At 34.1% G+C, this 22,126-nt stretch overlaps 2 protein-coding genes across 2 annotated transcripts; one reads left to right on the top strand and one right to left on the bottom strand.

Moving 5' to 3' along the window:
* Positions 1-2,843: 2,843 nt before the first annotated feature.
* On the top strand, positions 2,844-3,974 carry LOC120625320 (intraflagellar transport protein 57 homolog). Its single transcript, XM_039892354.1, has one exon. It carries the CDS (start codon positions 2,844-2,846, stop codon positions 3,972-3,974), a length of 1,131 nt encoding a protein of 376 aa, XP_039748288.1.
* Positions 3,975-5,342: 1,368 nt separating this feature from the next.
* On the bottom strand, positions 5,343-20,366 carry LOC120625220 (LARGE xylosyl- and glucuronyltransferase 1-like). Its single transcript, XM_039892212.1, has 13 exons — positions 20,163-20,366; positions 18,688-19,001; positions 18,240-18,438; positions 17,374-17,588; positions 13,712-14,041; positions 13,249-13,401; positions 12,445-12,622; positions 11,417-11,547; positions 10,063-10,218; positions 9,410-9,601; positions 8,273-8,365; positions 7,531-7,661; positions 5,343-7,283 (listed from the first exon to the last, which is right to left on the bottom strand). The coding sequence occupies exons 2-13, from the start codon at positions 18,907-18,909 to the stop codon at positions 7,199-7,201; spliced, it is 2,085 nt and encodes a 694-aa protein (XP_039748146.1). The 5' UTR covers positions 18,910-19,001; positions 20,163-20,366; the 3' UTR covers positions 5,343-7,198.
* Between the last annotated feature and the right edge of the window lie 1,760 nt (positions 20,367-22,126).

Here is a 22,126-nt window from a genome sequence, read left to right as displayed (position 1 = left end):
AGAAATAAAAATTTTAGATTTTAACACCCACCCCCGCAATTCCTGTCGGAAGTAGACTTTATTGAAATCCATTTTGAGATGTTCTTTATGTGAATAATAAAAGATTCCTACCATATTTAGAATTTTTAGAAGCTATATTTCGAAATTGAAATTTTTTATTGTTAACACCCACCCCCGCGAACCTTATTGGAGGTGAATCATTGTAAAATCCGCTCGAAGATCATTTTTATATTACATATAGAACACTCTCACTAAATTTGGAGTCTATAGGAGCTATCGCTTGGAAATTGAAAATTTTCATTGTTAACGCCCCCGCAATCTTCTTTGGGGTGAGATATCGTAAAATTTGTTCATAAATCATTTTTACATCACTTATAGAAAATTCCTACAAAATTTGGAGCTTGTAGGAGCTTTAGCTGGAAAATTAAAAATATTAATTGTTAATACCCACCCCCGCAACCCCCTGTGGGGTGAGCTATCGTAAAATTCGTTCATAGCCTATTTCTACACCTCTTACAGAAGATTCCTACCAAATTTGAAGTCTATAGGAGCTATAGTTTAAAAACGGGAATTATTCATTGTTAACGCCCCCGCAATCCCCTTTGGGGAATGAATTTCTTTAAATCTATTCATAGCTGACCTCTACATAGCAAAAGTAATATTCCTACCAAGTTTCACGTTTCTAAGTCTTATGGTTCCCGAGATTTCGTGGTGAGTGACTATATAGATGGGAATTCTTCGATTATCATCGAAATTTTTAACTTTTTATCGGGCTATTTTAAAATTTTCTTACATACAAAACTTTCTCCTGACAATTCTGAAGATAAAAAAAAGCCCAATTGGTTCAGCCGTTCTCCACTACCGTGAGTAGATTCTTAGCTGAATGTAAAAAACCATAATCCGTTTAATACACTCTGTTGAAATCCATGAAAACAAAAGAATCAAGAGAAAATGCTTATCTTTTGTTTTTATTAGCGGGATAAATGTTCATAAAAGTAAAACAGCAATAAAAAAATGAAGGAATGTTGGAATTCAAAAAATAGATAGCCATAAACCATCTAGGAAAAATTTCGCATCGAATGGTGGTAGTTTCATGTCGATACGATCAGTGGTTTAGGCGTGATTGAGCCTCAAACGAAGACCATTTTCATTATATATATATAGATTGTACCAGTCTATTCTCTGTCGAGTATTGAAGCGGATGATAGCCTAGTGGTCAGGACTCCGGCTTCACTTTCGGGGAGCCGAGTTCGAATCACAGCACGCATATCAAATTTTTTGTCATACTTATGTGCGTTTTATTCAATTAAAATATCATTTGCAACAGTAAGGAAAACTTTGTAAGGAAACCTGCCAATAATATCGAACCTGGCAACACCCACGACGATGACATGGTTGCAGTGAGAGTTTTAATTATTCTTCTTCTTTTGCCTTTTTAGTATGGAGGGTAGAGGTAAGGAGAGTCATCTGTGTATATGAAAAAGTGTCGTCAAAATGTATTAAATTAGGATGGCGCCACATTTGCATCAGGGTAACTCTTAAAAGAAGCGCCAAATATAAATATAGTTAGAGTAGGCTTGAATCACTCTAAACGCACGTTTGGTTATAATAAATCTGTAAGGTTATATTTACCACAATATTTTGTAAAACGTAAGTTGTTGAAATTCTCAATAGTTAACTACTTTAGTCGATAATGACATTAAATTTTTTAACTCGGCATACTTTAATTCATCTACGATTGCTACATTCATACCATACCCTGTGCATCCACCAGCGCCATTGTAAACGATTTTTGAACTGTTATTTAGCGCATACACTGGACACTTTTTCAACTTTTCTCCCATATAAGATGACTCTCCTTACCTCTACCCTCCATACTTTTTAGGCTTTTAGGTGTGTCAAAGAGAGTTTGAATTACTTCAGTACCTTAGCATTATTTTTTAAGGGTAGGTGCACAGTAGCACAGATTATAATATCTAAAGTAATAATTGACGGACCAAGTGGGTGGTGCCAAGTGCGATATTATTAAATATGTATTATTAATAACCTGTCCATTGCTGGACTTAACTTCTAAAGGGTATAACCATAATAACCACGCTCGGCAGGTGGGTTGGTGATCGCAGTAGATGGTATGAGTAGCCCAGAAAACGCTGCTGCCTCTTATATTCCTTAGTCGGCTTGTTCTTCACCACACAACAAAATGTTAACTACGTAAATTATTCATTTAATTTGATTGGCAATGCGATCCAATAAACCATGCGTTGGATTTGTGCCGGTGCCTGAAAAAACTTATTATCTTTGTTCTCAGAGTGTGTCGTAATAAAATAACAGAGAGCTGCCAAATATTTATAAGCTTTGCCATTTCCAAACAGAGTTGCATTAATTTAAATTCCGTGTAAGGAATGCATCAACGCTTCAGATCGACGTGCGTGTGTGGGAGTCAACGAAATCTTGAATAATATTCTTAGGTTGACATATCACTGTTTGTATCTTCTTTGGTGAGCCGAAACAAAGAGCCAGCCGAATCATGAATATGTTCGATGGTTTCAGTTACCATGGTAACCAAAGTTGATAACAGAATATAAACAAACGTGAAACAATAGTTAGTTCCGTTGATTTAATATGTTTCTATCGTGATATTTCCCTAAATTAGTTGCTCAGATTATTTTTGAAAACAATCAGAAATAAACATAATACGTACGAATTTATCGATTACTGTTGAGAATTTCCCAAGTCAAGCTAAAGAAGTATCGTTATTTTTTCTATAAAATAAAGCTTCTCATTTTCGGCGTTCTATCCTTATCATATCTTATTATTATCCTTAAATTCTCATCTATTCAGTTATGGATCTCAACATCATGGATAAGCTAAGAATTTTAAAAATCGATACAGAGCTACGACCGCAAATCAAAATGAAATCGATGAGCCGGTATTACTTTATGACCTCTACGAATCCTGGTGAACAGTTCTTTGTTTTCGCCTCTACAGCCGCGTGGTTGATAAGGAAAACTGGCAAAGAGTTTGAACAACCCAACGAAGAAGATGATCCCAATGCTGTTATAGCGTTAATATTAGATGCATTAAGAGAAAAAGATATAATAGTTGACTTTTCTTCACATAAACTGAAACAGGGGTTTGGTGACCAGGTGTGCTATATTTTAAACGTATTAGCTGATGAAGCATTGAAATACGAAAATTTCGAATGGCAGAAACCTTTCGTAAACATCCCTGATACGGAAGAGTCTGTCGATGATTTAGATCAAGTTGAGGATGAAACCGAGATAATTTTGGATAAAATAGAGGAAGAAATGGGAATTTACTCTGGAGAATCGGAAGGTGAGGAATACGGTAATGCAGAAGAAAAAGAACCTAATAATTTAGGCATCAAAGTTCATGATTGGGAAGCCTGGAAACTTGAATTAGAGAGAGTAGCTCCGGCTTTAAGGTTAAAGATTTCAGCTGATGGCAGAGATTGGAGAGCAAGGCACGCCCAAATGAGATCGTATCGTGATGAACTTTTTGACAGGTTCAAAACAACAGGAACACAGATAAACAAACTTCATAATAATATAAGTTCTGTTATGGACAAAATAACAGCCAGAGAGAATATTTTAAATGAACAATTTGAGCCTCTTGTTCGGGAATATGGGAGTCTCCTCGATGAATTAAATAAGGTTACAAATGAATATAAAGAAGTTAGTGTTGGTGTGACTGAAAGGCAAGAAATGCTGAATGAGTTGACTGCTAAGGTGGAGAATATAAAACAGAGAACTGAATCAAAAGGTTCATCTATGAACGATAACTCACCTTTAGTAACAGCTAAGAAAGGTGTAGAGACCCTTAAGAAAGATATTCAAGAACTCGACTTTCAGATAATTATTTTGCTGTGGTTGCTTATATCAAAGGAAAACCCGAAAAGCAACAATTACTTAGCAAGTGCTGAATCTAGAATAATTAATGCTGAAGTTTATTAAATAAGGCTAATAAAGTTGATCACTGATCTAGCACCACGCGATTTGAGCTTAGCTACAGACAATCTAACATAGCATAATACAGACTTTTTAAGAACTGAACTATATCTTGTTAGCTGTGCGATGTGCTTAAGGAATTAATAAATGAAAAATATAACTGCAATTAACAATTACATTTTATTGAATACGATTGTAAGATAACAAAATATATCATAAACCAACACAGTTGGCGTGCAAAACATTTGAATAAAACTTATTTAAACAACAATCGACTTTTTCTAATAGAAAAATATTCATTTACACGTAATATTTTTTTTTATCCAGTTTAGGTTAGGCAAGTTTTAATTAATGCTACAATTTTTATTTGGTTTCGAAAGGAACGTGCGGTTTAATTTATTAATAATATAAAAAAAACAATACTAATATGACGTAGTCTCACAAGGTAAAATATATTGAAAATCTGTTCTGTTTAAAATAATACTGAAACGATTACAATTATGCTTTTTATTTATTTTTATATAGATTAAAGTAACTGCGTTGTGCGCTTGTCACAATTTTCTTACTCTAATTCCCTTTAAATAAAGTTTGATTTTCACCAATATAAAATGTACAAATCGAGTATTTATATTCTTTGGAATTCGTTGCTTTAATAATAATTTGGAAATTGATGTTTTGTGCTAATTTTGTTGTATACAATTCAACTTTATTGACATCGTTTACCAGTGCAGTATAAATACATATCTAACAGTAGTACTCCACGGAAGCTAGACACGCGGGAGACAAAATTAAAAATAATTAAAATACTATTGATAGAAGGACCCCGTGTTGTCTGAGTTTTGTTTTTATTTTTAAATCGGAACAGTTGTTATTTTATAACCATAAATACGAAGAAAACTTGTCTGCTAAAGACAGAACAATTATCTCCCTTAACAAATAAACAGGTTACACAAAGTGCAAAAAAAAAAGATCTGAATTTAAATATTTGAATTGTTTTTTTTAACTATCAGTATGACTTTCTTTTTAACAGATTTTTGTGGTTAAGGTAGCTGACTGTACAAAACTAAGCGTAAATATCTTTAATAAGAATGTGATTATTTTTAATAGAAAAAAGAATAACAAATAGCTTTTGATCTATAAGTTTATGATTTGTATACAACCACACATGGCACATAATATATAAACTTAATCTCAAACAACATTTGCTTACAATTAATATGAATATGTAAATATCCACTGATCCTTATAATACTCGGGCAGAAAAAAACAAAGTAATAAAAAACAATAAAATTTACTTTAACACAGACCCATAAAAGCGATATATGTGTCAAAAATAAATATTATTTAAAATCATATAATCTTAACAGCCTGATTATTAAAAAAAAACTTAGAAACCTATTTTATTTACATCTTCTTTCCTCTATATATTACATACAAATTACCCGCGCTAATAAATAACAAGTTTGTATAAATCTCTTTCGTACAATATCAGGGCGTATGTATATAGTGTAAAAGAGATATCACCACATCGGCCGCCTTTTACAAATTTATTTTTTAATGGTGCTGATAATCCCAAAATATTATAATAAATTGACCTTAAAGAAAATAATGCTTTAATCTTCTATCTATAATGTACAAAATCTCATAGTAAAAGGGTTACTGGTCTTTGGTTATTTAATGTAACTACGAGTATATGTAAGTTTTTGTATATTTTTGCATGTGTTCAAAAAAATATTCTCACAAAAAGGTAACGTAAAGATGGTTTGCATTTTAAGAACGGTGAGAAATAATGGACTATAAGCTACATTGGGCCTTCAAATGAACATGAAAAATAAAAGCAAACGCCTGGTATACAAACATTAGTCTTCTAGTGATTGTACATTATGTATATACACGTTATTTATTTATGCATTTTAAATTATGTAAAATTGCTAATGTGTGGAATACCAAGAACTGTAAAATAATATACCTACGTCAGTCATTGAGTTTAATTAATAGACTTTAATTTATTTAATATATAGAATTAATATGTGATGTCTAGCAAAGTTAGGCGCCGCCTTAAGTTAGGACACCAATTCGGCGGATCATATGGAAAATATGATAATACCTAGTGGCAAGAACCATAGACAAGTTAGGGTAAATGATTTACCTAGTAAAAATCGATTGGTGAAACGTAAATGAATGCCTAGGAATCTTCTTAGATGAGGCGTTAGTTAAGCATTGACTTGTCAATCGTTAGTGAAAACGGGCATTTGTAAGGTAAGGTTAGGTTAGGTAGGGTCCTAAACACTGGGAATCACCACTTCCATAGCATATTTAGAATAGCACATCCATAGATTATATAATTTAATGACATCGGTATGTATATTCAGGACCCTTGAGTAAGTTTTTAGTGAGTGAGAATAATAATTGAGACTTGGGCGTTGTTTCGCTAATCTGCCAAATGTGTGTTAACAAATTATAATGTCTTGATTACTGACCTCTGGTTGCCTAGTGTGAGTTTTTCTACTTAGGTTTATATTATTTTTACGATATTGTCACTAGATGGCGCTCTTTCGATTTCATACAAATCGTAATTAACTTTCACGCGATCGAATTTGTAAACGTATGTAGAAAATCTCACACTAAGTACTTTGTTATATTTACATACTAGGTGTTCATATCAGACGAGAGGTTAAATTATGTCCTCATTCGAAGCCAGGTATGACATAGAGACATGAGACAGTTTTGAAGAACTCTTAGGCTCTTAACCTTCATGATACCTCATGATGTTTTGTTTCAAGTGCAAGCAAGTGAAATTTTAATTGCCTAAATTAAAAACACACATGACAACCACGAGGCACCGCTTCAACGATGATGGTTTTTTTTGGTATTGCTAATTCTAGTTCCTTGGAAACTCATATTACAGCGTCACACTTAAAGCGCCAAAATGGCGTCAATCACCTGGTGACAAAAACCGGAGGCAGAATCCAGTAAGTTATAATGGCGGTACAACTATACTTTCCAGTTTTTAGTATAATTTCAAATTCACTTTATGTTTACAGCCCCAATTAGTAAGTGAATTTTCTGACAGTTGTTTAACTATTGCGACTGACACTCCATACAACTTGCGATGAGTATACAAACTGTCATAGACAAATTATGTGTTTTACATGATCACCACAATTTGGCATTCTTTGGAAAAGATACTGAATCGGTCCGGACATATAAAAATGCGATTGTGTTACATGTTAAGTTTTTAGATTATCATCGAGGCTGACGTTGTACTTTCTTTTCAGGTCGTTCAGAAACTCGTGCTTTAGAAGTTCGAGACATCTAGAAATAATTGTACATTATTTTAGCATTAAGATAATACATAAATAGAAACAGAAAATTGTAGGCATGCAAAGGCGATCTTATTGCTTACATAATTATTTTATTATTACGAAATGTTACTTTATTTTTGCATTTAGACAATCATTTATTTGGAAGGGCGTAAAAAACAAAATTTATAAATTACCTCCCAAAGTTTGATCTGGTTTTAGTAAATTAATCTTTGTCCTTTGAAAATCTGGTAACTCACATTCGGTAATGTCGATCGGCTCTAAATGCGGTGATATCAGGTGAAGGCGCATGTGGAGTGTGTACCACGAAGGCGTCCGGCAGAATCACCAAACTGTATCCCATGGCCCTTAGTTCAACACTATGAGACACCTGTGGGTCGGTTGCGAAAATTGTGGTAATCATGATGGATAGAAGCTGGTCAGTACAAGATTTGCTTGGCCGCAAGCGAGTTTTCGTTTTCGCAACTTCAAAGTAAAACGTGCCTTATGACACTCCATTTAGAGTCACAAATCCTGTACTTCTGATTTTTAGTGTAAATAAAACGCCAAAAGTTGAAGCTGAAGAATTGTAGGCAATCTAAGCTTTTCTTAAATATAGTTCAACCACGATAATATTTTGGATTTGTCGATATTTCGATCCAATTACATGGATCGTGGTCACGATAATATTTCTGAGTCTTGAACTATATATAAGAAATTTTGATTGACCACGAAAATCTTAGTTTAAAATCTTTAATACAATAGGAAAGGTCCATTTTATTGTGATGTCCAAGTATTTCGATACTCGCTAGCGGCGCCTCGATTGCGTGCGAGCATATCTTGTGCTTAAGGCACTGGTGGTAGGATTCGGCCAAAGCCTATCATATTCATTAATTTACTTGTAGATATAACAGTCCATTGTGGGATGGAAGTAGTTTCCCAAAGGGAGGGGTTTTTCCATAATCACAACGCAAGTTTTAATAAATAAACAGTTATTATTACCTTATTCCATCCGAAGCCCGAAAAGCGCGTATCAAATTTGGGTACGGTCCTATGTACTACCAGGTAAGGCTCATAATCTGACTCCCACTCGACCTGTAATGCAAACGTATAATTGAAGCTATCCTTCTTTCGGCGCGTCAGGGAAAAATGGTGGTCTTAAAAAGGTTGGACAGTTGATTTTCAATAATTCAAACAATACCTTTTTTCTATTGTTAGTGTAGTTTTTTCTACAAACGAAGAATAATTTTTTTATCTTGTTACGCCAAAGAAGAATAACTTCTAACACGTGTAAGTTCACACACACTTTTTCTTTTTTTATTTGTGCTTATCTGCAAACATTCGTAAATTCAGTAAGATGAGATCGAATTTATTCTTCATTGAGAACATAATCATGTCAACCAATGGACGTCCACGGCTGGACAAAGGTCTTTTATGGGGAGCTCCAAAAACCACGGTCTTGTACCGGCTTACTCCCTCCGGCTTGCCTGATGTCGTCTGTCCAACATTGCCATTGAGCCCCTTTCCGATTCACAATTAATACTAAGCAATATTGAAAATAATTGATGCAGCCGCTGCACCGCGTCGCTGACACTCGATATAGGATGTTTAAAAATAGTCAAGATTACTGGACGGACGAAATCCAAACGGGCGGGTGTTGAGGCCTATATCGTGTACTAAATCTAAATCCAAAGCCAAAGTCAAAACTATCCTATTCAATATTATCTTTATTAATATAATTATATCAAACTGTTACATGGCAAAGGGTCTCTCGGAATGAAAAGTGAGAAGATTCTAGGTCGTACTCCGACACGCCAGCCAAGTGTCGATTTGTGTAGAAATTTTCTTTTACCGCCAAAGAGATTGATATTTAAACGCACATAACTCCGAAAAGATACTGACAAGAAGAGTTCATTATCAACCTATTACGGGTCCACTATACAAGGGGAAGACTATTGTCCACCACGCTGGCCATGTGCGGATTGTTAGACTTCACACGCCTTCGAGAACATTACGGAGAACTTTCAGTAATGCAGGTTTCCTCCCGATGTTTTCCTTCACTGTTTTGATTTTCTAACCTATACTATGATAAGTAAGCAAAAATTGAGTTTACATCCATATACTCGTGAAACTACGTACATCATAAGGCGCAGTAGCTGTGGTCCACTTGTTGTAATTGGTGGCCCGATGTCCCCTGGGCCACTCTCGGGCCCTAAAGGGCGCCACGTCCCCTGTAGAATGCCGGAGGGACAGACGGGATAGAAGCTCCTTTTTGTACCTAGGCGGTGACGCGCGATACCTTTGCGTTTCGAAAGCTGGTACTACAAGGCACTGTAAATAAAATATTTTATATTAATTACTACTTGTTTTAAAATTTTATTGAATCCAAAATATCTTCGATGATTACGCCGAACGAGTTTATTTTCTATCTTACGCTTATTGCCTTCTTTTTTGCTTATATTTTATATGCCACATAAGATCAGCCTTTGTTTTTCTAACTTATACTTGCGCTATAACTTTTATATGCCATAAAAGAATTGCCTTTGTTTTTCTAACTTATATTTGCGCTATAAGTTTTATATGCCAGAAAAGAACAGCCTTATTTTAACTTACATATAACTTTGATATACCAGAAAAGATCAGCCTTCGTTTTTCTAAATTATATTTACGCTATAACTTTTGTATGCTACAAATGAATAGCGTCATTTTGTACTTATATTATTTTACATGGCGAAAAGAAAAGTTAGAGAAATAGTTCGTTCAAGGAAGAACAGGTAGAGAAAATTAGTTACCTTCTTTTGGGGATAAGGGTTGATCAGTTTGGTCGCGGTCCTCAAATGGTCGTACAAGCCCGCCATCGGTACGAAATCAGCATCCATTAAAAAAACATAAGGGGTGTTCACGTTCTCCAATGCGACATTTCTTAGATAGTTCACTGGGTAATGTAACTGTGGAAATCATATCTAAAGTTGATTTGTAACCATTGAAAAAACCAGTTAAAAAAAAGGAGACACCTGATAATATATTTGAAACCATAAACCAACCTATGAACAGAGCAATACTTCGCAGGGCATGCAAGAAACACGTCCTGCGACGTGCAGCCCTGTGTCAAACATATTCAGCCGTAGGTGTTAAGCCACGTCTATAGCCTATAACAGTCCACTGCTGGACTAAATATCATGGACCGTGATGATTATGGTTGGTCCAGCGGTGACCATTATCTTCACGCTGGCCAGATGCATCGGTGATCGCAGTGCTTCTATTGCTAGAACGGAGGACACTGCTTATCGATCTCCGTTACATTCTCTAAGTCGCCTCGTACGACACCCATGGTAAAAGAGGGGTGGTGACAACTGTATTCGGATCTGCCGTCAGCACGCGGCATTAAACTCAGGTTTTGCCATTGACTGCAATCTCACGTAGTGGAAAGTGATGATGCAGTCTAAGATGGTAGCGGGCTAACCTTTTAGGTAATATGGTATCCTAGTGGCGTGCAATTCGTACATGCACGAAAGCACTGCCGATCCTAAAATTATTGTATAACTCATAAATGCGAAGGATTTTACAATTTTATGGCATCTTCCTTCTTTATGCTATATACCCGTGTCAAGACCACTGTGCACGCCACTTTCATACCACTAATCGGTTTAAAAGCGACATCGCACCGGGACACTAAATCGCTTAGCGGCACGTCCTTATCGGTAGCGTGGTAACTAGCCACGGCTAAAGCCTCCCACCAGATGAGAACAGAGAAAATTCAGAAATTCTCAAATTGCCTCTGCCGGTAACCGAACCCGGGACCTTCTGCTTAAATTCACAGCGCTCACCGTTGCGCCAGGGAGGTCGTCAAATAGGTGCCTGTAATTACACCGGCAACCACGCCCTTCTGCCGCCCACAGCATTGCTGCTTAGCGGCAGAAATAGCCATGTCGTTAGTTCTATCCCGATAGAACTCTACCACTAAAAGCGACTATTAACTTATTTTTTATCTTACCTAGTGGCGTGCAGTTCATACATGCGCGAAAGCACTGCATACCCTAAAATTTATATATAACTCGTATAGGGGGAGAATTTTTGCCGTTTTATGCAATTTTCCTGTTGTATGCATACCCTGGTAAGAAACCAAGCGCACGCCACTGATCTTACCGTATCATGTTTGAATACTAAATGGTAACCGATGTTACTCCTAGAGCTGAGAGTTGAGGACCAGTCGCGTATGAAACTCTCCAATTTCGTAACCTCACAGTCAGATAGATATATAGCGGCGCTTAAGGGACCTGTAATAGGAATGGAACAACTCTTATAACATACCAAAGTCATCGTATCAACCCGTTAACATCCCACGACCGGGCACGTGTAGTCCACCACGTCGGTCAAGTGCGGATAGGTGGACTTAATAGGAAAACCCATTTTCTTTCGTTTTCACAATTAATGTTTACTAAAATGCAATGCTATGTCTTTTACTCTAAGCGTATCTCTTACACAATCGTAAGAGTTACATTTAGGTCATTAAAGTTGTAATTTAGTCCTAAAGTCTTTGATTTAGTCTGTTATCACAGATTAAATTTCATAAAGTGGGTAAATAATTAAACTTTAAATAACTGTAAATTCATATTGGCCAGATATTTTATTAAATAGACTAGGTAATTTTACAGTGACGAAAGTTTTAATTCAGTCCTAAAGTGTATTTTTAGCAGAGGCGTGCATAGAGGGTATGAACGGGGTACGCGGATAATATAAAAAGAAGAAAATCTAATGTACGAGTTTTAAAAAACTTAAGGATAGTCATTGTAACAGTTTTTTTTTTTTTTTTTTTTTTTATTAATAAATATACTACGACAATACACATATCGCCACCTAGCCCCAAAGTAAGCGTAACTTGTGTTATGGGTACTAAGATGACTGATGAATATTTTTATGAATAATATACATAAATACATTAAAATATATATATTCATCATCACACAAACATTTTCCCAGTTGTGGGAATCGAACCCACGGCCTTGGACTCAGAAAGCAGGGTCGCTGCAAACTGCGCCAATCGGCCGTCAAATGAATATGAATAATTGTTAATTTTTTGCTAATTGCTTAATTGCTTTTAAGTCATGTTATTCAATGTTTATATCACACAGATAAAATATAAGGTCACACAGACAATATATTACTATTATTACCTTCCCAATGTTTGACGAGCCTCTCCAGAAACTGCAACCTATCCATAGACAATTGCAATACCAGTGTGACATCGAAATTGTCTATGTCCATATAATTATAGTCCATGTAATACACGTGCGTACGTAGTTTGATGCGTTGCGCCGCGCGGAAGGAAAGACATAAGTCTGAATGGTTCATCTAAAATTTTTTTTAAATATTTGTAATTAAAATTCTGTGGGTATCTCTCTAAACGAAACTAATTTTTTTTATAGTAATAATTGACGGACCAAGCAGATGGGCCATCTAATGGTAAGTGGAAAATCATCGCCTATAAACAGAGCATTACTTCACAGGGCATGCAAGGAGCCATAGAATTAAAAACATACAGAACCCTCATTCATCCATTATTGTATGAAGTGCTTTGTGGCCAAACAGTGCAAAAGGCCTCGCGCAAATCTGACTTCTCATCCGCGGAATCTTGCTAGCTCATAAACTTTTTCTCATTTTCGTACTTTATGGTAAACATTTAGAACATTAGAGGTAAAGAAGCCAGACGCAATGGCCAAACTTTACATCAAATTTAATCGTATTCATTCACTTGGAATTCAACATTGGTGATTCTCTTAAAGGAGAATTAACGGATACTATTTTACTACTAATACATATTTTTTCATAAATTTAGGAACTTCAAAATTATAAATTTATTAATTTCAAGTAGACCTAGTTTGTAAGCACTTTTGAAACGTCAAGTCAGTTTATTTGTAGTGACTCTACCACTGGTTCGGAAGGCAGATTCTACCGACAAGAAAGTTTCCAAATCATACCTTGTAAGTGACGACCTCGGTTTGTGAACATTTATGCAATTTCTCCCTTAACAGATTACCATCAAAATTGACATACGATTGGTGTATGTTCCTAAAGTAATCTGAATCCCGTATTCGGATGCTGTACTTGCTGGGAGAGTTCCAGTGGATAATCTGTAATATGTATATATTTCTCATTTGGAGCTGAATGTTAGATTTTACGCCCTAGTGCTTTTTAACTTTTTTTTTTTAATTTTCTGTTACTTCAAAACAAATGGAGAGTATTTTGGGACAACAGTACAAAGTATATGGTTGGAAAGACTGTATTCTCATACATCACATTGTACTATAATAATTACGCATTCAGATACATTTGATTTGAGTTAAACAAACGACAGATACTACGAATAAAACTTAAAATATATTACTTTTTTAATTTAACATTATAATGATAATATCATAGGATTGGTTTCCAAAAAATTACCTTAACATTTTTGACATCCTCTCCATAACAATTCTTCGCGAGCGTCAGCATGGACATCTGTACATTATATTGGCAGCTCATATTAAATACGATGTACGGGTTCATCTTGATGATGGCGTTTATGACGTCCTGGTCAGCCAGCGTGGTTTCCTTCAACCTGTCCAAGTTCATTTTAACGGTTTTATGCCACATGGCCGTCCAGTTGGTGGTTCTCCGTATTTTATGCAAGTCCAGCAACATAACTCCAGTGTTGAAACCTCGACCGAGCGCCGGCCAGCGGGTTTCGGTGTTCGAATACCAGTTGCTTTCGTTTTCTACTAAGCCTATATACTGAAATATTATATTATAAATATTATTATAATTTATTTTATATTTTTTTTATTTAGTTACGTTGCCATTATATAAATACATATGTATATTTATATAAAACTTATTAACTTAAGTTATTTTATGAATAATGAATACACTTTTATTGTACACCAAAGAAACAAAAAGTAGTTACAAAGATATAAATACAATCAAGAGAGTACAATTTGGTGGCCTTATCGCTACATAGCGATTTCTTCCAGGCAACCAATGGCGTAAAAGGAAAAAACGTAGAAAAGAGGTAGGTGGTGCAATAAATAAGATTTAAAAATTATACAAATATATAAATATAAATAAAATATATATATATATATATATATAAATATAACTATAATATATATATAAATATATATTTATGTAAATGTTCAATTAAAAATATACTGAAATATATAATAATAATAATAAAATATAATACGACAACACATACAACACCATCTAGCCCCAAAGTAAGCGTAGCTTGTGTTATGGGTACTAAGATGACTGATGAATATTTTTATGAATAATATACATAAATACTTATAATATTTATGTTCATCACACAAACATTTTCCAGTTGTGGGAATCGAACACAGAGACTAAGACTCAGAAAGTTAGGTCGCTGCCCACTTCACTAATAGAGACACAAACATACAGAAATCGTGTACTGGACTAATATTGAAGCATCAAAACTACTCGACTTTAGAATTGTTACTCAAACAAAAGGTTCTTCAAACTTCATACCATTTAGTAGCTGACAGTAATTATTTTACCTCTAATGAATGAATGAATGAATACACTTTTATTGTACACCAAATAAATATATAGTAAAATTATAAATAAAAAGGAGAATGCCGGATGTAGTATGGGATTTGGTTTCACATAGAACTTATAAGGTGCCTTCTTGGAATTTATGTAATTTTGAAGGGTTTAATAATTACAATACATTACAATACATGACAAACATTAAAATACTAATAACACAACACTAATAACAGTACAGTTTGGAAAGGGCCGTTATCCAGCGTAAATTAATTTTAAACATTATCCAGAATAAGTACATTAAACCATCAGTCTCGGTTATTAGTAAAAGGGGAGGGGGGGGGGGGGGGGGTTCGAAACTACCTTCTTGCTGCTGCTTGAAGCTGAAGGACATTCATTCAAGACTAAGGATGTTGATTTCTGTATATGAATATTGTTAGTGTCATTAATAAATAAGCAAATACTATAACTGGTTTTTTAGTGTATAAGTTAACCCTTGACTGCAATCTCACCTTGTGGTAAGCTAAATCTATGATGGTAGCGGGCAAATCTGTTAGAGGTATGGCAGTTATATTAAACCGATACACCTAATCGGTTTCTACACGACATCGTACCGGAACGCTAAATCGCTTAGCGGCACGTCTCTGTCGATATAGTATAGTCAGTACATATTTGAAAATTTAATGTACGTTCATAAAAACATTTCTAAATTTAACAAAAAATGTGACTGCAATAATTTAAACATTAGAAGTAAGAATAAACTTACAGTGCAATATACTAGGTTACATAAAATTCATAATTCGTTTAAAGGAAATTGCATACAATTCTACAATAAACTACCAATTGTCATCTTGGAGATGTCTCTTAAAAAGTTCAAAGTTTGTATTAAACGTAAGCTTATAGAAAAGTCCTATTATAGTATAAAGGACTACGTAAACGATAAAAAAGCTTGGGTGTAAATTATTGCTCTAACCAGGTTGCTCTTCTAATAATTTAAAATGACATTGTGAGATGGTGATAACAAAAAAAAAAAAAAAAAACACCCGGCTAAGTTTGTTGTGGGCTTCTTCTTAGACCAGGACGCGTTTGGAACCCTCGTAGCTTTAGTTTTAAGTTTACGAATGTGGTTATCGCCATCATCTCACTACCGTGTGGTTCTTATGTACGCATCAAAAGTGCCACCTGTGGGCCTACTTGAATAAAGATATTTTTGACTTTGACTTTGACTTTGATAGGGTGGTAACTAGCCACGATTAGACTTCTTTAGTCTCCCACCAGACCAGACCAGTGAAAATTCAGAAATAATAAACTCAAAAATATTATTGAGAAAAATATTACATTCCCTAGACTTTGTAGTAGGTTAACTAGTATTATTTATCCTCAGAAACTTGGGTAAAAGATTTTTCTGGATATTTATCAATTTAGGACTTCAATTCATTTCATATTGCTTGATGATATTTTCACAAAACTAAAACGAAAAACTATTAAATTTTATTTGGCAAAAGGTTTTTTTTTGGCTGAGGTGTGCTATAAACTTTTCTATGACTGCTTTTTTCTGGATTTTTATCAATTTAGGAGTTCAATTCATTTCATATTGCTTGATGATATTTTCACAAAACTAAAACGAAAAACTATAAGGTGTGCTATAAACTTTTTAGGCTATAGACATCTGCTCTTTTACAATTGCCTAGCGTAAAAAATGTCATTTAAAATTTAATAAAATAAAATGATAAATGATAATGATAAAAAATCTACATAATTATTTTATCAAAAATAATAAAAAGTACAAAACCTATTTGTATTGCCATGTTTAAAAAAAAATCAACTAACTACAGATTGGCAGCATATTTCGTTCATAAATATTTCCTTCCTAGGCAAAGAATGTCCTGCTTTTTATCCCATAAATATAAACATTTTAGTAAACCTATGAATAACCTACTTTTCTTTGGAATTCCAAAAGATATTATCAATTCATTATGTTGATTGGTCTTGTAACTATAAAACATAATACTAGCTGACCTGTGCAACTTCGTTGCACCAAATCGGTTATTACCGGAAAACACAAATAAAATGACATTTTCTAAAAATGAATCCTAGCTAGATCGATTTATCGCCCCCGAAACCCCCTGTATACTAAATTTCATGAAAATCGTTGGAGCCGATTCCGATATTTCAATTATATATATACAAGAATTGCTTCTTCAAAGATATAAGATTAAAAACAATTTCATAGATAATTGTTCATTTTAAATGGGGCCTGTGTTTTCTTCCTGAGATAGGGACAAAACGCCTCCTCGGACAAGTCAAAGTCAAAGTCAAAAATATTTTTATTCATTTGTATTTTTTATAGGTGGCACTTTTTATGCGTACATTACAAGTATTAGTCATATTCTATCGATGTCAAGAAAATGTCACTTGAAATCAATGCAAGTTAAGTTTACAGTGTTCTTTAAAACAACACTTTATAAACCTTGTCCATTTGAGGGTGCTGTATCATCATCATCATCATTAGTATTCAGTAAATTAAATCTATGTTGGGAACCCTGAAATGTTATTACCTGCTCTTCCGTCATATTCGTAAACGTATGCCACAGCTCAGCAACATCACACAGGAATGTTAAATCAGAATCCAGTACAATCACTTGTTTCAATGAATTGGGTAGTATGCTTGGGAACAGCAGTTTAACCAGTGCGTAGATACCGGAATAGTGCCTGTTGGGTATCCAACGAACTTCTGCCAGACGGTCTTGGACATTGTAGCAGGTGTAATTTACTGAAAAAGAATAAAATGCTCTTGTTAGCTTTTTTGACATGTTTTAGAATAATGTGAGTAATATGTGTAATGATGGCAGAAAACATTTATCACAACTACTACTCTTACCAGAGGTTTTATACAAGGCAACAAAAGAAATAGCGATACCGGGCAAACCTTTCTGTTGGGAGAGGCCTTTAGTCCAGCAGTGGATAGTTATAGGTTTTTAATCAATTGTGATCTAAGCTCTAATATCTATAAATTATCAACTCAAAAAATTCATACCAAGACTCAAAACAAAGTTAGAAGTGAGAGCTAAACATTATTTGTTTACACATTTTGTACTTGGTCAGTTGTTGATATTAGCGTGTTACATAGTCAACTTTACATGTCAACTTAATCTCAGATAGCTGTGAGATTCACCAATTAGCTATCGCTGCCTTACTTCACCTGACTTTAGTGGGAACTGTGTCTAACATTTAAACAAATTCAAAATTTCTACTATTACAAAGGCATTAAATGTAAACCAATAAGCATTATATAGTTACAAGAAAAAGGAGTTTCTTATTTAATACCACACTTCAGGACATCAAATTAATGAAACTAGCTCTTAGGTGTTGAAAATTAAGCTAACATAATTAGTTTTGAAAGGCAAACCTGTTTAGCACTCACCATCAGGCAAATCCCAGGTATCAAACAATTTACTGATAGTACGTTCTGAGCCTGTTCCAACTATAAAATGAAAGTGTAGAGGGTTCTGGCGATGATGCAGCAAGGATTTGAGCATGGGCGTGATGATCCTGGTACATTTGCCCATGCACACCAATGCTATGTGCACTGTTTCACATAATGTGCCTGTTGCATCTGGGATCTGTAAATAAGGATCATTATTTGCAAATTTGACATGCATTTTTAGTAACTAGTTGTGTTTTAAACAGTATCTTATGGGTTTTAATGTGATGCTTTATAGCTTATAGCCTTCCTCAACGAATGGACTATCCAACACAAAAAGATTTTTTCAATTCAAACCAGTAGTGTCTAAGATTAGTGCGTTCATGCAAATTCTTCACCTTTATAATATTTTACACCTTCTTCACCTTTATTGATAAAAATTCCATACCTGTGGAACTGAGTATCCATTTTCCGTTTCAGCAACATGATGGGGCACTATGTTGAGAGATAGCCTCTTCTTTATCACCTTATTCTCAGTCTCCAAAACATCGATTCTTGATATCAACCACCAATAATAAACCACAGACACAGCAACCCATATCCCCAGTGGCACACCTAGCCAGGGTCGAAAAAATAGGCAGTTGAAGACATTTCTAGATGTAAAATTCATATTAAAGCCATGATTTCAAATTAATGTATAATACATATTATCTATTTTTTACTTGATTTTTTGATGTTTCATCTCATTTAAATGTTTAGTTTCTGCAACAAAGAAGGAAAATTATAATGGAGGATGCCTACGAATATTACAAACATTAAATAAATAAATAAATATACTACGACAATACACACATTGCCATCTAGCCTCAAAGTAAGCGTAGCTTGTGTTATGGGTACTAAGATAGCTGATGAATATTTTTTTATGAATATAAGACACATAAATACTTACAATATACAGATAAACACCCAGACACTGAAAAACATTCATGTTCATCACACAAACATTTTCCAGTTGTGGGAATCGAACCCACAACCTTGGACTCAGAAAGCAGGGTTGTTGCCCACTGCGCCACTCGGCCGTAAGTGTATTATATCATCAATAATCAGCTGTAACAGTCCAATGCAGGTCTAAAGGCCTCTCCCAACAGGAGGGCTTACTCATATTCACCATTTTGGGCAGACAGGTTTGTTGATCACAGGATATGCTAGTAGTACCACAAAGGATGCTGCTGCCATATACCAGTACATTCCCTTAGTATGAAACCCACAGATAAAGGAGGGCTGGTGATAACTGTATTCTGGCATCAGCCACCGCCATAAGAAAATAATATAGGGGAAGTTATGGAAAATGCACATTGCTACATGCTTACATTGATCATGCATTGTCAGAACAACAGATTGGACTTATTTTTGTATACAAATAATTTATGCTAACTAGTTAGAACTAAAGCACTATAATGATATTATCTGGCTTAAAATAAACATGATTTCTAAATATTTCACATTAATTATTTTTTATAGCAACGTTTAGTGGACAGCAGATGGCCCGCCTGATGGTTAGTGGAAACCATTGCCTATAAAGAGAGCTCAGAGAGAGAGAGAGAGAGAGAGAGAGAGCACTCTCTACAGGGCATGCAAGCAATGCAACCTTCTAAGTTCTGTGTTTCTGTGTGTGTTCATCAACCTGAGGCGTAGGTGTTATATTATCTCATGTCAAAAATATCAGTTTAGTTTCGTTTCGGTTTTTTACGTTAACACGAAATACGAGTATGGTGCAAAATAATAATAATATTCTCTATCAAGACAATAATACTGACCTTTTTATTTTATACTGACACAAAAAAATAACACAAGAAAAATAAGGTTTAGAACACAACTACAGTGAAATTAGTAAATATTTTTCTCTTTATATTTTTTACTTACCAAAACTTAATAAAACTATTGGAACTTAATGTCTAACGAGAATCCTATAATGTGGTATGTTGCTTGCTGGGGTCTATAAATCAGCGAAAAAATGCAAAATCATTTGTATCAGAAAGATTTCAAGTTTACTGATTTAAATAATTATGTACAGAAAATTTTGATTCTCTCGCGGTAAAGAGAATAATTTCTAAAGCTCCGGAAATGTTTTGCTCAGATATGTCAACATAAATTGACAATTGACATTTGGTAACTAGATGGTCTGTGTTGGTAATTGACAAAGTCTGACCACACTGTGGGCCACAGGTGAATAATTCTTAGAAAAATCGGTAAAAATAACTTAAATCACTAAAATCGGTATAAAGTTTTATAGGATTATGAAAGCAATAAAGAATTGTGTCCAAAAATAATGAAAACGTTTCAAGCACATCTAACTTCATTAGAATTTGATTGCTAGCACATAAAATAATAATTATAGAACTAATTATATTATTTACGTAAAATGTTAACGTCTGAATAAATAATTTTCTTTTTGTTGGCTTTACCTATATAAGAACCTACCATTAATTACTAAGAATTTTTGAAATCGGTCAAGTGTTTAACCTTTACATACTTACATACAAACAAAAAAAAAAACAAATCTTTCCTCTTTATTTTAAAGGTACTTATAGTTTCAAATCCATGTTTCAAAAGCTTCGATTCAAACCTAGTTGTAGGTAGGTATATATCCCTATTAAGAATGCGTCATGGAATTCTACAAAAATGTTACATAATAATTATTTAAAAATAATTAGCATATACGAAGAAGGGGTAATAGCTAAGTGGTTAAGACTTCGGCTATACTTTCGGGGCCGAGTTCGAATCCCGAGCACGCCTTTTTCACTTTTCTAAGTAATGTGCGTTTTAAACAATTAAAATATCACTTGCGTGATAACACTTTCATAACGTGAAAAGAAAATATCGTGGGGAAACCTGCATGCCTGAGCGTCCTCCATAATGTTCTGAAAGACCACCAATCTGAACTGGGCCAGCGTGGTGGACTCCGGCCTAAACCTTTCTTATTGTGGGAGAAGACCCGTGCACTGTAGTGGGCCGATAATGGGTTTATATGATGATCATGACCTGTACAATTACCATAGCTATATTATAGTAGGCTTATATTATGTACCTAGTCAGTCTTAAAGTAAATCTAATAAAACTCAAAGGTTCAGTAAACATTAATTTATATTTTACAAAAGCATTATAGTTATTACATCAATCAATAAATCCTACTTACTAACAAAACCATTTGATTACGTAGAAAAATAATCTATATCCATATTTAGGTGTATTTCAGCAAGTAGATAACTTTGTCATGTCACCAACAACTTCAATTATTTACTAACTAAATTAATTTAATAGACTATGTTTGTTTTTTATTAGCTCCTTTGTAAATTCGTCTTATTGACTATGTATATATAAAACAAATAAATAAAAATGGTGGGTTTGCTTTTTTTCTGATTATCTCGTAAAAAATTAAAAACAAATAAGAACTTACACACTTTTCATTACTTTTTTAAACTGTACACTAAGTTTATTTTAAATAGTTAAGAAAATCTCTCTTTATTTTGTTTGTTACTATTTATTTTATCAGACATTTTTATATTTATAAAAAATAGGTAGGACTTTACACTTAAACGTTATGAAAATATTGTTTACATTAAAAGTAAGAAAAATTTAGTGTAGATAAATATATATATATAGATTTCCCATATGTGCCTTCATCTTTTTTTTTCCTTTTATTCAAAGATTAATTGCCGATAGATTTAATTTGTCTGTTTTGTTATAAGTTTAGGTCACTCTTTTATTATAGTATAATAGAGGTCCGTGGTTTAGGTACATCCTTAATTTTAGGTTAGAAAATAAAAACAAACTTATTTTATAATAATATATATATACAATATATATAATATAACAGTCCATAACAT

This window comes from Pararge aegeria, chromosome 7, assembly GCF_905163445.1.
Source record: "Pararge aegeria chromosome 7, ilParAegt1.1, whole genome shotgun sequence".
NCBI classification, from domain to species: domain Eukaryota; kingdom Metazoa; phylum Arthropoda; class Insecta; order Lepidoptera; family Nymphalidae; genus Pararge; species Pararge aegeria.
The sequence above is the reverse complement of the archived record's forward strand: the minus strand, read 5'-3'. Positions and strand labels throughout refer to the sequence as shown.

Excerpts from the sequence above, each read along its gene's own strand:
- LOC120625320 (XM_039892354.1), top strand. The coding sequence starts at position 2,844 with ATGGATCTCAACATCATGGATAAGCTAAGAATTTTAAAAATCGATACA.
- LOC120625220 (XM_039892212.1), bottom strand. The coding sequence starts at position 18,909 with ATGAATTTTACATCTAGAAATGTCTTCAACTGCCTATTTTTTCGACCC. Across the intron at positions 13,402-13,711 it reads AGGATGTCAAAAATGTTAAG|ATTATCCACTGGAACTCTCC; the intron begins GTAATTTTTTGG and ends TACATATTACAG. Across the intron at positions 8,366-9,409 it reads CAGCTACTGCGCCTTATGAT|GTCGAGTGGGAGTCAGATTA; the intron begins GTACGTAGTTTC and ends TTTGCATTACAG.